This window comes from Centruroides vittatus, unplaced genomic scaffold (genome assembly GCF_030686945.1).
Source record: "Centruroides vittatus isolate TY-2023 unplaced genomic scaffold, ASM3068694v2 contig_349, whole genome shotgun sequence".
Classification (NCBI taxonomy): Eukaryota; Metazoa; Arthropoda; class Arachnida; order Scorpiones; family Buthidae; genus Centruroides; species Centruroides vittatus.
In genome coordinates this window covers 992,851-1,010,212 of record NW_027122172.1, presented here as the reverse complement: position 1 = coordinate 1,010,212, position 17,362 = coordinate 992,851, and the positions used below count along the sequence as shown (strand labels likewise).

Genomic DNA, 17,362 nt, shown 5'->3' with positions numbered 1-17,362 from the left:
CACACGTGTAGACGAAAGAGTAGACAAAGAAAAAAAACATGTGGTTCACACAAAAGAAGCGTGACTCAATGATAATGAATTACAATGAGATGTTAACCGAAATATTATAAACTAAGACTAAAACTAACTTACAAACTATAGAGAGGAGAAAAAAGAGTTAGATAGATATAGAGAAGTATATGAAAGAAAGTATAGGGGGTACCCAGAATAATGATACGTCCTCGGGATCTTCCGGTCGGGGAATTATGTTTAAGACACTGGCTACTATCTTTCTTCTTTTCCAGTCGTATCTCTGTTCTGCTGAACGAGCCGTTCGGATTCTCTCTCAACGTCTGCTCCGTCTCAGCTCTGCACCAAGAATGACTGTTACTCCCGTTCTTGTGCCTCGGGGTCTTTTCACTCCTTTGTCTTTCCCCTTACTTCCTGGGAAAGGATTGCCCCACCCGCAAGGAAAGTGAAAATCGAAAGATCGAGGAATAAGGGAAACAAAGAACAAAGAATTGAGGGATTAATGTTATGCTTATGACTATCGCGTATATACAAAATTATGACGTACCGTCACACTTCCACATACTCTTGCAATATGGCTGGTCTTGTCACATTTATTACAGGAGAATGCTCTAAATTTACAATTCTCACAAGAATGGTCTGTGCATCCCACATGATCTACAAATACAAGTACTGGTTTTCTTTGTTTCGTACTTAATTTTATCTCTACGACTATTCTCACTAAATTCTTTCTTTCTGTTAGAGAACTTTGTGTAACAAATTTTAAAAGAATCATTTTCAAATGGCAATTTATTGAAATGATCTGCATCAATCAGAGCTTATTCCATAGTGATAGCATAATTGATTGCTTTCTGAAAGTCTAATTCCGACTCTTTTTTAGCAAATAAATTTGAATGAATCCCGGGATTGTACAAGCCCAATACAAATTGATCTTGTAGTGCTCCGTCACTAATTTGTTACATGTATATATTTTTTACTTTTTATTTTGTTTGTGTATCGGGATCGGCCCTGCATTGGATCCCTACATTGTCGTGATATTTTTTTTGAAAAACATTCCGTTTGTCACGTGCCTCTGTCTTCGGCAACCACTCGTTGGTCTGGGGTTGGTTGTGATGACATCACATGACTGGTGAAAAGCCCTGGATGGCAGGGGTATAAAAGGGAGTGTATAACATACACAAGCACCTTTTTTTCCTTGGGACTTCACCGTGGATGAAGTGGGGAGCACGCTAGCCGAAGGATACTAAAGTGAGGAAGCTCCGACAAAGGAGGTAAGCGAAGGAAGGGTTGAAAGTAGCTGGACTCAGGTTTTGGACAAATCTGTTTGCATCCACACAGATATTCCACCCAGAGTGTAATAACTGTTGCTGAGAGATAGAAGATAAAAGGAATAACCCATACGAGTGTGTAGCACGCCTGTTCCTGTTGTAAATTTTCTTGTTCAGATAGAACAATATTTAATGAATGTGTTGGTCCTTTCAGCATGTACTCATCATTGTTATATACTGTAAATATTACTATTAGGCTAAGCATTTCTTTATTTTAGTAATTAGTGTACTAGTGTTTTGATTATTGTACTTTTTTTCGCATATATATAGTTTAATTTTCCTTCTTGGAACCTGTATTCGAGTGATAATTCTTTGTACGACCCTTGTGTTTTCCTTACCAACGACAAGTCCGATCTTTATTGATACCATACTCACTACAATCTCTTAAACGTGTTGCAAGAGAGTCTCCAAAATTGCCTTTTTACTTAAGGATTTTAGCCCAACTACGAAATCATTAATTGATTCTCCTTCTTTCTGTACCCAGTGAGTAAAGTTTGCACTCTTGGAAATTATACTAACTGATTTATTTTTAAGAGATTTCATTATACCTTTTAAGTCAGAAAATGTCTTTAAATGAGGAAGGTTTATCAGATTGACAAGATTTCTTAACAATTTATAAGCTACTGGTCCCATCTGACTAAAGAGAATAGCCACCATTTTCCTATCATCAGTAATATTAGATGCTATAAAGAATTCTTCCAATTGTACCGCATATTCATCCCAATCACTATTTATGTTATAAGGATTAATTAACATTAATTGCATTTGGCATTTCCAAAATTTTTCCTAGGAACAAGTAAAGTGAAAATAATAAGACAATTCAGTAACTTACAAGTCGAAGGTTCAAAGTCTAGCTAAACATCAGCCACGTGTTAATTTCGCCAAAGAAGGGAACAATAGTATCCTTGTTGAAAATTTGAATAAAATTGAAGAAATAGACAATTTTCTATCCACCTCATAGCCAGAATTGGTATATATGATTGTTGGAATTAGATGTAAATGGATGGAGATGGATTCACAAGAAAATGGAGGTAACAGTAACATGACTTTATTGAACAAGAGTGTGAACAAGAATGTGTGTTGTGCAGGCATGCTTGCAATATATATATAGGTTGCTTACAGAGTGCACTGCAGTATATAGCACTGCCTAATTAGACTTTTAATAAGAATTCTGTATTACTGAACAGTTTTTTCTGGCAGTTTGAAAAACAGTTTGAATTAGTTTTTTTATAAGCACGAAATTTTTTTAAAATTAAAATAGCAATAAACTGACAATTGAAAATTTAACTGTTCATCTCTAATATTAAAAACACATTATTATTTTTAAATAAAACTTATGATTAAAGTGCAACTTAAGCTTAATTTATTTATTTCTTAGCATTTTAATGTCAGAAAAGTAATTAAATGCAATTGTTCAGATTATGAAACATATTATTTATGATAGAAATTCTCTATAATTTTGTCCAATATCTAAGTATATTTTATTATATTTATTGATAATCAATAAAAAACATAACTCTTGTAAAATTTCTAAAAATTAAAAAAAAATAACCTTTTTACACAAACGCAAAGCTAGAATTAGGTCTAGACTAATTAGGCAATTGCCTAGGGCTTGGATCTGAAGGGACACACAAATCTATTTTTCAATTATAAAAAAATAAAATTTGAAGAATATAGTGAATGTTGTGAATGCAATAATGTTTGCAGCTTTGCCGAGAAGATCCAGTGATAAATATAATAAAATTATTCACTTGTTTCGAGTGGCCAAATTGCAACTGTTGCCTGGGGTCCGAATTTTTCTTAAGTCAACAGTGATACAAATGATGAAATATAGGATTACTTTACATAATATTTAGAGTTTCAGTAACACTGGATACAATGTAACTTTTCATAAAATAATCTTACCATTTCTGGTTGCATATTGGTTAGAACTCTTGTCACAATGTAATCATTCCTTTCATTCATCATGCAAGTAACATGTCCTGGTGGTAAAGGTCCGTTTCTATCTATGTCAATTTTGTACGATCCTGTTTGTCTGTATCCAACAAGATAAAGTTCCTCACAAGTGCGCTTGTAAATTGCTACAGAATATAATAAAAAACAATTAAATGCAATTGAATACATCTACATTGTATAAAATAAATATACTAAATAGTACTATATATTTTACAGTTGGTAAATACTTAATTTGAAAGAATGTTTATAACTTTCTAGTTGTTGTCATTTTTAACAAAGGAAATCAAATTCCAAAGATTACCTTGATAATATTTGAACTGAGTGTATATTAAACTGAGTGTAATAATTAAACTGAGTGTACATTCATATTTTTCAGATGCTAATTTCAATTAATAAAATAATTACTTAATTTATGAATTATTTTTTGAGTTCAATAACTTCTATTAAAACAAAATATTTTTAATAGGGTCATAATAAATTAATAAGGTCAAATTCAAAATGACATAACTGGGTAAGGCAATTGTGAGGTTCCAAAAATGGGTTGGAATTAAAAATTTATTATAATAATTTATTAAAACTTAACTCGAAAAACTTCCATTATTAAAGCCGATCAAAGGTCGGATTAGTTGTGCAAGTCATATGAGACAGACAAGAAAGAAAAACTATTAATGTCAAATGTAACGCAATCGATATAGACAAATGTTGACCAGTAGAGATGGAACTTTGACAAGGTGCTTGTATACAAGCAATTAGAACAGAAAGAATTTTGAAAAGGGAAAGGCTAATGATAAAGGGGACATTGCGTCAGGTCGTTAAAATTCTAAAACGTCACAGACAACAATGAGGTAAAATATGAGTGCAGGTTCAAAGTTCCATCAGCACTTTCTGTCCAGAGCTAATGGATGGTGTCAGGTAGATTCTCTGAAGCGGATCTTTCTTGTGACCCAAACAGGTTTCATTTTTCGCATAGGGACAGACGAGGGACCAATTGGAAAGTGAGAAAAAGAGACATGGAGCCAATCAGAATGGACAAAAGAACAGAGATCGATATAATCCTTGATATTCAAGGACAAAATCACTTTCTGTAAACTGTGCACCTGTACACAGTTAGTCAACATGCAAAACGCAGTTTTCCGTCTATTGTGCCCAACCTGTAACCTGTGCCACCACGGACTCAGACCGTGTTGCTGATGCCAACCGACGGAATCTCCCCACCTTCCACTGCCCTGGGGCCACTTTTGATCGACAAACAAGAAACAACATCGACGCCCAGGATATCAGAACAACTGATTGTTTTAAGGAAAACTATTTTTTTTCCTAGTGTAAGTTTATTTCATGTTAAAATAAATGAGGAAAATAAAATAATAATTTTGTAAGGTACTTGTCATCTTTGTCTCTGTTACCACTACCCACATATGAAAGGACCCTAGACCATCACTGACGTAATGGTCTAGGGCAGGCTTGGCCAACCCAAGTTGTTTCGCGGGCCACTTTGATTACGCGTAACATTACGGTGGGCCACAATTTAGACAAACATGCTTTTAAAAAAATAAAACAAATATAAAATGAATAAGATTTTATTGTTATACCAAGAGTTCGTACTCGCACTTGGGCATTATAACAATGACATATGCAAATTTTCATTTATTTAATTGTTTTGGTATACACATAACCGAAAACAAAAGTTTTAATAGATATATAATATCGCTTAGTGGGCCACACAATTCAATGTGATGGGCCGCATGCGGCCTGTGGGTTGGCCAGGCCTGGTCTAGGGTCCTTTTGTGACGTGAAATTAACTGATTTCCCATACAAGTTGGCCACTTATATAATTGGGCAGTCATTCTGCACTTTTGCTTGTAGGACCTTGATCCCAAATATTAGAAAGCTTTATATTTTGCATAAATAATACAAATATTTTAATAAATCACGATACACTGAGAACATTTAATTATTTAATATATTTCACAACCAAAAATACTCACTCCTCTTCATAAATAATATACAAAAAGTGATAATTTTTCCATTACTTCTATCCAAGAATATAAGTTTAGTTATAAATAAAATGTGACATCTTTAATCACTTATTTTGTTATGATTATTTAGTGAATTCGTCTGCCTTTTTTTTTAAAACTTTTAGTTAGTGTGTGCATATACATATCTGTCTTTCCTTTGTTTTCTTGTACTAATAAAGAATAATTTCTTGCCCAGACTTACTTCTTTGTCCCTACTTTCCTGCCTTTATTCTTTTTCTTGGTTGGCTTCAATCTAACCAGAGTTTTGATCAAGGAAACTGTAAAGTTTGAGACAGTTCCTATGGTTTTTATATAAATTTAATCTCATTCAAATCCTGTGTATTATTTTATAAATTCTCAGTAAATAGATATCGTAGGCACAAAACCTTACACACGCTGTTTCTAGCAAACAAATTAATAAGCACAAACGTTTTCGGCCGTTTTGAAAGGCCTTCTTCAGGTGCACAAAACGGCCGAAAACGTTTGTGCTTATTAATTTGTTTGCTAGAAACAGCGTGTGTAAGGTTTTGTGCCTACGATTTTAAATTAGTTCTAGCTTTGTGTGCAGAGATTAGTAAACAGATATATTCTGTAAAGTAAGAAGTGTGGCTTTCCAATTTACAGAACATATTTGTTTACTGAGAATTCCTATAGTTTTTCTCTATAATTTAAAAGTGAACCTACAGAGAGGCCACATCTACATATAGGACACCTGATTATAATTACCAAGAGAACTTCTATAAACTCCATCAGCTGGGATCTTGATACCTTTTTCCCCTCATCAACCAAACTCTATAATTTATTTTCTTTTTTTTTTTAATATTTCTTTATTTCCCCTTCTTTATATAGATTCTTTTGAATGTATTTTATTATGATATTTTACAAACATGGACACATACTGTATGTCCATATTAATGGTCCTTGTGTGACGGTACGTCATAATTTTGTATATACGCGATAGTTATAAGCCTTATATTAATCCTTCAATTCTTTGTTCTGTCTCTCCCTTGTTTCTCGATCTTTCTATTTTCACTTTCCTTGCGGGTGGGGCAGTCCTTTCCCTGGAAGTAAGGGGGAGGACAAAAGAAGAAAAAGACCCGGAGGCAAAAGAACGGGAGTAACGGTCATTCTTGGTGTGGAGCTGGGACAGAGCAGACGTGGAGAAAGAATAGGATCGGCTCGTTCAGCGAAATAGAGATCTCGAGGACACATCGTTATTCTGGGTACCCCCTATCCCTTCTTATATATAATTCCATATATTTATCTAACTCTTCTTTCCCCTTTCTATAGCAAGTAAGTTATTTTTAATCCTAGTTTGTAATAGTCCGGTGAATATCCTATTTGTAACTCGTTATAAATTTGTCGCGCTTATTGTGTGTGAACCACGTGTTTCCCTTTGTTATTTTTGTCTACTCCTTCGCCTACACGTGTGAGGTTTCGAGTCGGAGTTGTAAAAGAATCCTGTGTATCATCATGCGAGGTGAAAGAGTGTTTTATTGATTGTTGTTTTTTTTTTCATTAAACTTAAAGTTTTGTTTTATTGTAAATTTGTCCTTTCGTTGGCCATACACTCGCGTGACATAACACTTGCACTGGTCGAATCATCTTAGGTCCCATATCCTACTCAGGATAATCCTGCATTCCAACGATCTCAATTCAGAGGTCAAGCAATTGCTAAACTTTTTAATAGTAGGAGAATGATGATAAATTCAAATAATGAACTTAATTTATAACTTCACGTTAAACTTAACTGGCCTTAGTTCACGGGGTCAAACTTTTTGGTGTGCAGGTTGATGGGATAAGGCAAAGCACAAAACATGGATGCCTTCTGGGAGGACTTTCCATGGGAAACTGACCTAAATATAGATATTAGACACATTTGAAGAAAACCCAGAAAATTCCATGCAACTGGCCCATTGGTCAAACATGAAAGCATAAAACCAATTAACAGCATTCGGTAGTTTCATTTACTCAGTTAGCTTTTCAGTTTGTCACTTGAAATCCCTTGTATCGTATATTTAGTCCAAAGTGGTTGAGTTGGACCTGATTGTTATGTATGTAAACCTCCAGGGGATAACCCACACCGAATTGCCCTTTGACCCAGTTAGGCGACCCAGTACCTTTGACCTTTGTTGTGTTCCTTTGTCTCCGGTAAGTTGTGCATTAGCTGTGGTGACACTTAGACCTGGAGGTACATGTTACATTTGTTTTATAATAAAGTTAATTATATACATTAACAAGAGTCATTTATTTTATGGACACAACACTGATGTACTAAACAGCAAGATATCAACTTGAATGCGGGAAGTCTGTCTTTTTTTTGAATATGTATACTGCACAAACACACACAGAGATGTATGCCATGTAGCAGCAAATACAAAAGACACAATACCTTAATTCTCTCTTCACATAAACACCAGAATTAAAAGATTCCAAAAACTACTTAAAACTCGAGTTCTTGAATTAAAACAATTAAGTTGTATGTAAAAAGTTTGAATTTATAATCCAAACTTTTAATTTATTCTGCACTTAAATAAAACCAATATCCAAAAGAAAATACAAAATTTTTATAGTTTCTTGCTGGATATTGGATTATAAAAACTACAGTAATTTTGTAGTTTCTTACTGGATATTTGTTTTATGCATTGTGTTTATGCTTATTTACATGTACCCAATTTGAGTTGTTTATTTAATTTATTCACTTTTTAAAATTATTATATAAGTTTGCATTTAAACAAATTCAATAAATAAATTTTTTCCTCTTTCTTTATAATTTGATTTGATCTATTTCAAGTGAATATTACTTACAGAAATGACAAGTCTTTCCAGTATATCCTGTTCCCGTACAATTACACTTTGTATCTCCATTTTCTACTATGCATCTTCCACCATGTTCACAAGCTTGAGGATTGTTACAGGGATTAACCAGTTGACAATTATCAAGCGAAACTTTTCCTTTGGCATATTCTGTTCCTACAACACCCCTTGGATCGAGCCATTCTTTATTTATGTAAATATCTCTCATACAACCAACAAAACCTAAAAAGAAATAATATCAGTTTTTAAATATTTACATATTTTCAATAATTTAAATTCCTTTGAATATTTAAATATTTTGCTATTATTAACTCTAAAGCAAACTGCTTTGTTTTAGTTTAAAATATGATAATTGAAGAATGCATTATGTAGATGAAGTTACGAAGGCATTATGTTACAATTAGGGTTTCTCATTTCCCGGTCCTTTGCTTCTCCCGGAATTTCGGGAAAAAAGTGAACTGTTTCCTGGGATATAATTAATTATTTTTAAAACATAAAAAGTATCTTGAAATCGAATAATATAATTATTTTGCATTTTTAAAAGTAATTTAATATGTTTTGCAACCTCCAAAATCATATTAATAATGCTGTGTAAGATATATATTAAAAATTGCCTTTGAATTACATAGAAATTTTTACAAATAGAAAAAATTTATTAAAGTTTGTTGGAAACTGCTTACAAAAAAAATGCCTTTGAATTGGGTTGAAAATTTAAACAAAAAATGAACTTAGATCAAACTTCTAACTTAGAAGGTAATTTTCATTATTTAAATAAAACATAATACAAAATATTATTGTAAATTTTTATAAGATTTTAAAAACCAAAGATGGTCAATACTCCAATCACTCAATCTGGTTACTATTTTAATAATGAAAAGTCCCGCTACTGAGAATTCCCTAACCAATTCAATGGATGTGGGTGGAATCGTCTTTAATGCATTTAAGAGAAGATAAATGTTATGTGCCACCAGAAGATTTCTAGTTAGTTTCTGAGATGCATTGCAGTATTTCTTTTGCTCTCAAGTATTCTTGATTTGTCTATTTCAGCTGTTTTAATAACGATATCAAGCTTATAGCCCAATAATTCAAGTTTGTTTGGCTTTAAAAATCAGGTTTATGAAGAAAAACTTCATACTTCTATTGTAGTGACTCATCACTTGTATTAATCTGTTTCTTCGCATTATGGATGTTAAATTTTTTTTTCGGGTTACATTATATATAATTATTCGCGCCGGTTTCCGTTTTGTGTTTGAAGATCAGCTTTTTATTTTGTTAACCTCGCGAGACTCACCGATTGTTTGTGATTGTTTATGAATGCAACTCATGACGTCAACAAGGGTGTAAATGGAGGTGCGTCACCCGAGAAAAGATCTTTTGACCTTTCGGACTCGGTTCGTGATAGATATTTGTCGACTCGGCAATACGAGAGGTGTTAGTGGTCAGCTCGAAGAGAGAGATTGGAGACAGTTTGAAGGTGGTGAAGCAATCCGATTTCATCCAAGGCTTGCATGAAGATATGAGTATGAATTGTGTAAATAGTCCTTAATAACTACCAAAGGACACGCGTAAGACTGTTTTGTTTAATTTTTTCTGTTTGTGTTGTCGTTTTTTCTTTTACCTTTGAGAGAGGTGACAGAATAGTATGTAAATATATATTTGTGTTACCCTGGAAATTTGTATTTAAATCAATAAGCCTGTAAGATCCAGGATTAAATTCTTTTTATTACCTCACCCGTATTTGAAAAGTGTAAAGTCCTTTCTTTTTGTATTGTGCTGTGGCCGTCGGCCATGTTATTCGCGTATTTTATATGTTTTTAATATGTAATATAACTAGTGTTAGAAATTCCTTTGTTTCTTTTGTGTTATCTATCCTCCTTCACTTTCCCCACCACTCCTTTTTACCCTTCGGGTGGGATTATCGTTTCCAAGAAAGAGAACGTATAGAACAATAGACGGGAAGGCGCCGTGGGTCTCGAGGAACGAAAGGTGAATCACTTTTGGACTGGACTGTGGAGAGTGAAGACGTGAAAAGGAAGCTCTTGACCGAGGCGGATAAGTGAGCAGCAAAGAAGAAGGGAAGGATACGACGGGGAAGTGAGAGATTCACCGAGAACACGGGAAGATATAAAATAATCAAACAGGACTCAAGAGTGGTATCCCACCAAGTATTTCAATATTCAACTATTTTTTATCTACATGTATATATTGTTCCTCCCTGTAGTTATAAGTAGGATAAGTTTAGATTTAAGATCTGCACGCGTATAATTTTGTCGGGTTCCGCTTCGAGCGCGGTTTTTAGACTGAGAAAAGAAAAAAGGCCTTTTTTTTGTAAAGTTGGGATTCATAAAGAACCGGCTTCTGTTCTTTCTGACGAGAATAAAAACGCACATTCGTTAGAAGTAACGTGTGTCAATTATTATTTTGTGTCGGTCTGTTCGCGGAAACCGTTACACCTCGTCACGAAACATCACAATGGCGTCCGCGACAGGATCCCAACTGTAACAAAGGCATCTTATTATTGTTTCAAGTATCCACGTGACGTTTTATTGTTAATTTGTGTATAGCAAAATTGCAAATTGTATTGTAATGGCCACGAGTTGCCAAGTCGAGAGTTCTAATACCAATGATGGGGTTGGTTTCAGTCCGCCGTTAGTAGTTACGGGTTTTCTGGGCATGATCCCCATGTTCTCAGGATCACCGAATGATACCGTAAACGTAAAACAGTTTTTTCAAACTGTCGAAAATATAGCGCGCCTAGCCAGCTGGAATGACGAGGTAAAGGTAGCGGTGCTACAATCCAGGCTGAAAGGTGAGCCGCTGACCACTTTTATGTGCCTGTTGGAACAATACCCCGGTTCTTATAAGGATATAAAGCGCGATCTAATCAAGTGCTTTAGTAAAAGAGAGGCTGGCGACAGGGACATCGTCGACCAGCTCTTGAATCTTAGGCAAGGAAGTAGCGAATCTGTGACGGACTTCTCAGTACGAACAAGGACCTTGCTAGCAAGGGCGGTAAAGGATAATGAGAAGCTAAGTATGTTGCGCGATGATGTGATATTAGAGCGTTTTATCAAGGGTTTAAGGGGAGGCCTTAAAAGCAATGTGCTACGGAGAGCCCCGAAAACATTAGATGAGGCGTTTGAAATTGCCGAGACCGAGGAGTCAATAGAGGTCGAATGTAACGGTCGTTTCGACCGAAGGGGAGTTAGCATAGTGACGGAAGAGAGATCTGACACAGTGGTTGGGGGGTGCGATAGCATGGAATCACGAAAGGACAAAGGTGATAAGAGAATTATAGAATTGGAAAAGAAAGTCGATACGCTAGTCGAGGCAGTAAGCAGATTGTTAGATGAAAGAAAAAGGGAGAGTAGGGATACTTCTAATAAACGATGTTACGCATGCGATAATGTAGGGCATTTCGCCCGGGACTGCCCAAGCCGCAAGAACCCCCATTTAAACTGGTAAAGGAGCGTCAGAAGGGTCAGCATAACGTTCCTTACATAAAACTCAGTCTGACCAATAAGATAGTCAAGTCGCGGAATGGCCTTCCCATCGCTGAGGGGAAAATCGGGAATACTAAGCTATATTTCCTGGTCGATACCGGCGCGGAGAGATCAATAATAAGTTCGGCTGTGATAGAGGGCTTGTCGCGGAAGGACGTAAGGGGCGCAACAATAGAGGGCGAGAATGTAGGAATCAGGGGGATAAACGGCGCTGTTACCGAATCCGAGAAAGTCCTAAGGGTTAAGATAAGTTACAGCGACCAAGAATGTAATGCGACGGTAGCGTGCATGCACTTGCCCGACCATATTGATTACGACGGCATTTTAGGAATGGACGCTGTCAACAACGCATACAAGATCATTGATGGTGTGAGGATGGCTGTGAAAGGGATTGCCCCTAACCATAGCATAGATAAGGGGGAGTATAATGAATGCCTTAATGTCACTCCTGTAACAATTAAGGGTCTGGAGGGTTTGTGCCAAGAGGAGAAAAAATGGGTTTACGAAATATTTGAGAGACACCCGGGATGTTTCGCCGAGTCTATTGAGGAGCTAACGGGTATGATTGGGGTATCACACAAGCCAGAAATTGACCAAAGTAAACCGGTGAGTACACGCCAATACCGGATTCCGGAGTGTTATTTACCGAAATTAAAAGCATTAACGGAGTCTTATTTAAAAGCAGGGATCATCGAGGAGAGTTCGTCTGCGTGGAACTCGCCCATTCACATTGTAGAGAAAGATAATGGGGAAATCCGGATGACCCTGGATCTCCGACGGGTCAATGACCTCACTGAGACGCAAGAGTTCCCCATCGCTCGCGTAGATGAAATCCTGAGCAAATTTCACGGCAGTAAATTTTTCTCAGTATTAGATCTGAAATCCGGCTATTTCCAAATAAGCTTGGATGCATCTGTTAGGCATGTTTATGCTTTCTCCACTCCGTGGGGCAAATTCCAGATGTGCCGCCTCCCACAGGGAGCGAAAAATAGTGGCCGGTTCTTCCAAGCCGTGATGTCCAAGGTGTTGGCCCGTTTTGTAGGGATAAATTGTTATATTTTCCAGGATGATGTTGTACTATTTTCCAAGTCCCTCGATGACCATATAACTCTATTGGGTGAGGTCATAAGCACACTCGATAGGAGCAACCTAAAGTTGCATCCATCAAAAAGCCGCTTTATCGTAAGCGAGGTTAAGTATCTGGGGCATATTATAAGCCAGAGTGGGATACTCCCGGACGAGGACAATGTCAAGGCAATACGTGATGTGAAAGCCCCCCGTAATATAAAAGGCGTCCGGAGTTTCCTAGGTATGGTCGGTTTTTTTAGGTGCTTCATACCACGTTTCTCCGATTTGGCATTACCTTTAACCAATTTGACTAAAAAGAATAGGAAATTTTTATGGGATAAGAAGTGTCAGGAAAGTTTTGATGAATTTAAAACCATGTTATCAAAGCCCCCCCTCTTAAGACACCCCAACTTTGACGCCCCATTTCACCTATATACCGATGCATCGGATAAGTGTGTTGGTGCGGTACTGGGGCAAATGGAAAGCAGTGATTTCTACCCGGTGGGATACTTTAGCCGGAAGTTCAATGATACCGAAGAGAAGTACTCCACGATCGAGAAGGAGTGTTTGGCGATGGTTTTGTCCCTGCGCCACTTTAAACCTGTTGTGTTAGGATATCCGATTGTAATACACACTGATCATAAGCCACTTGTGTTTATGAGCAATATGAGAAATCATAATAGGAGATTAATGAGATGGTCGATGGAACTGGCAGATTACGATGTAAAGATCAATCACATAAAAGGAAAGCATAATGGGATAGCCGACGCGCTGTCGCGGCCAAGCTCAGGGATGGGAGAGGTGAGAAATGAAGTGTGTAATAGCGTCGTAGAAAATCAAGAACTTTGGCAGAAAGTGGTTGAATCTCAAGGGGAAGATGAATTCTTAAAAAAAATACGGGAAAGCCACAAACATCAAGGGAAAGGCGGATGGGTGCCTAGTGGAAGAGATGGATCTGAATTCCAGTTAGATGGTGATGTGGTCGTACACGTAAAGCCCGGAAAAATGGGGCTCAGGAGGTGGACTCGCATATGCGTAGGGAAGGACATGACCGACCAGGTGATATGGCTATTCCATAGTTCGCCGCTGTCTGGTCACCTAGGTGCGAAAAAAACGTGTGATCTTATTGACAGGTATTACTACATCAAAGACCTGAAAAGCCGCGTTAAGCGTATAATAAAAGGGTGCAAGACCTGCCAAAGGTACAATCTACACGGGGGTCGAGCGCCGTTTCAGGAAACGGAAACTGCAGAGTTTCCCTTCCAGAAGGTGGCTACTGACATAATTGGTCCTCTCCAAACATCTTACGGGGGGAATAAGTACATCCTTACGGTCGTCGATTTATATACTCGGTACGGGGAAGCAATGCCTGTCCCCAATCAATCAGCCCAGGTTGTTGCTGAGGCGATCTTTAATAACATCATTTGTAGGTATGGGTGCCCTGAGGTGATCGTCTCTGACAGGGGAGCGAACTTCACCTCCAGCACGTTCCAAAAGGTGTGCGACGAGCTCACGATTAAACATAATGTGACAACCGCATATAGACCGTGTTCCAATTCGGTGTGCGAACGATTTAACAAAACCATCTGTGGTATAATTGCAAAAATATCAGGAGGTAACAACCGTGATTGGGACAGATTCATCAACACGGGTCTATTTGCATATAATAATTCAACCCATTCCGCTACGGATGAGTCTCCTGCTTATCTATTATATGGTTTCGATCCTCGGTTCCCAAGTGCTTTTCCTGAAGAAAACCTAGAAAATCAACAAGGCCGAGAGCACGGCCCGAGGTTTATTGATAAGTTAAATGCAATAAGAGAAGCGGCATATGAACTGGGAAGGAATCGAAACTCGAGAAATAGGGGGCGGATAAATGAGGGGAGGAAACAAAGCGTGTGGAAGGAGGGTCAAAGAGTGTGGTTGATGCGTAAAGGAAAAAGGAAAGGCTTGGGGAAGTTTTCCCCCAAGTACCTGGGACCGTATAGGATCTCACGCGTCTTAGGACCCGTCACGGTGGAGTTGAGGAGCAACCGGCGGAAAGGGAAGTGGGTGGTGCACACCGATCGGATTAAGCCATGCTACTCCCCAATATATAGGGAGAGCAGAAAAGTATCCTCGCACCATCGCAAAGATGAGGAAGTACGGGAAGAAGCCGATGACTTAGAAAGCGGTGAACCGGAGGAATACATAAGGACTTGGATTCCCCGACGGAATATAGGGCCAGATCCGACTTCACTTCAATCGAGAAACGAGGAGAGGGAGGACACGGAAAGCGACCCCACTACCGTGAGAGACGCGGAACCTCAACACCGTTATAATTTAAGGAGAAATAAAGTAAACTACCGTAGGTTGCACTACGGGGTTTGATTCTTCGGGGGGGCGTATGTGGCCGTCGGCCATGTTATTCGCGTATTTTATATGTTTTTAATATGTAATATAACTAGTGTTAGAAATTCCTTTGTTTCTTTTGTATTATCTATCCTCCTTCACTTTCCCCACCACTCCTTTTTACCCTTCGGGTGGGATTATCGTTTCCAAGAAAGAGAACGTATAGAACAATAGACGGGAAGGCGCCGTGGGTCTCGAGGAACGAAAGGTGAATCACTTTTGGACTGGACTGTGGAGAGTGAAGACGTGAAAAGGAAGCTCTTGACCGAGGCGGATAAGTGAGCAGCAAAGAAGAAGGGAAGGATACGACGGGGAAGTGAGAGATTCGCCGAGAACACGGGAAGATATAAAATAATCAAACAGGACTCAAGAGTGGTATCCCACCAAGTATTTCAATATTCAACTATTTTCTTTCTACATGTATATATTGTTCCTCCCTGTAGTTATAAGTAGGATAAGTTTAGATTTAAGATCTGCATGCGTATAATTTTGTCGGGTTCCGCTTCGAGCGCGGTTTTTTTAGACTGAAAAAGAAAAAAGCCTTTTTTTTGTAAAGTTGGGATTCATAAAGAACCGGCTTCTGTTCTTTCTGACGAGAATAAAAACGCACATTCGTTAGAAGTAACGTGTGTCAATTATTATTTTGTGTCGGTCTGTTCGCGGAAACCGTTACACCTCGTCACGAAACATCACAGTGCTGCCTATTGCCCAACTTTGAACCCTGTATACCTAGGTATATCAAGAACCAACACTATCCTTGCCCAATTTGCACAACCTGGCATAATGCAGTTATTGTAGCTACTGAGCATAGCTAAAATTAAGACAGCATCAGCACAATTATTCCAGATATTACAGGTTCTGACAAGTAAAGAATTTTCAGAGTCCTGCCACAAATACATATTAATTATTGACAATCTGTGAGATGACATAACAAGCAAAAATTTAAAAACTAATAAGCAGACTTAAAATTAATAAATACAAATGTATTCTGACAGTTTATGGTTTAATTATACTTTCTATTTGCAAAATTTCAACCTTAACACAAATAAATAAAAAAGTGAACTTTTAAGAAATTTGCAGGATTTCTCTGGTTAAAAAAACAGCCAGGATTCCATTAGTTACAATTATTCAAAGTCTGATTGTCCTGCATCATGTATCTGTTTATCACCAAGCAATATCAAAGATCTCGCAAATTAAATGATACTCAAGATTTATCAATGGATGAAGGGACTATGTTACATTATATTAAGCTAAAATTACATAATAAAAAACTTGAACATCGATAAACTCAAAACTTTTGTAAAATAACATCTTTATCCACTTGTGTCTTCAAATTTTGTTATTAGTTGATTGTATCTATCAAAATTGTATGTAATAATATTTTTTGTCTCTGATCAGATCAAATGATGATTTTGTTGGAATCAATGATTGAAGTCATTGATAAATGTAATATCAATGCATACATCACATTATGTTGTGATAATTTTTGTAAAGTTTTTCCATTACATAATAAAAGGTTGGTGGCACTATTAATCTCTTGGGAAACAGTTAGTCACAGTGACCTCATTTTACTCTCCCTGTTCTAGTGTTGACCTTCCATTAGTTAAGTCTATATAATTTTTATTCTTTTGTAACACAACCAGTTATACGAACATAAACAGTTTTACACAACCACTACTAAATTATATACATTAAGGTTCAGTCAGAAACATTATACATTAGAATAAAACATTGGGTGAATCAGCTGTGTTCTGAAAATTAATATTGTGTTGTCAATCAGACATCCAGTTCAAGAGTGACATGTTAAATCCCATACACTTTTCTCCCACACCCTCTAGTGCCATGTTTTACTTTTAACAGTGGGTTCATTAACAAAAATGATTAAAAAGTTCTTAAAATAAATAAAATTACACAAAAACATAGAAAGTGTGTAAAATTATATACTGTTTAATCACATTTGTTATTTTTATAATCCTTTTATGTAAATATACAGTTATGCAATATCTATTGTGGCTAAATGCCATTATTGTACTGTATAGTTATATTTTATTTTATATAAGAATATATATTTTCTTTCCTTCTTCCTAGTACTATTATCTTCCCTTCCTGGTATTTTCTCCCGACCGGTGCTTAACGGCGCTACAGCAGGTGGTCTCTTGAGGACAATGGGACGGTATGCGGCCCTCAGGTTAGAACGGGGACAAAGGGGTCATTCTTTTGGCTAGGACTGGAGAAGGAAAGAGGCACCAAGGGTAGATCTCCACCACGTTTTTGG

General features: G+C 37.0%; 1 protein-coding gene across 1 annotated transcript in view; it reads right to left on the bottom strand.

Annotated features, from left to right (window-relative positions):
• Positions 1-17,362, bottom strand: part of axo (axotactin) — a 178,737-nt gene that overhangs the window by 35,591 nt on the left and 125,784 nt on the right. The window contains exons 12-13 of the mRNA XM_067269237.1: positions 8,117-8,347; positions 3,243-3,418 (exon numbers count right to left, since the gene is read on the bottom strand). Coding sequence (XP_067125338.1) covers positions 3,243-3,418; positions 8,117-8,347 — 407 coding nt within the window. The remainder of the gene's footprint in view (positions 1-3,242; positions 3,419-8,116; positions 8,348-17,362) is intronic.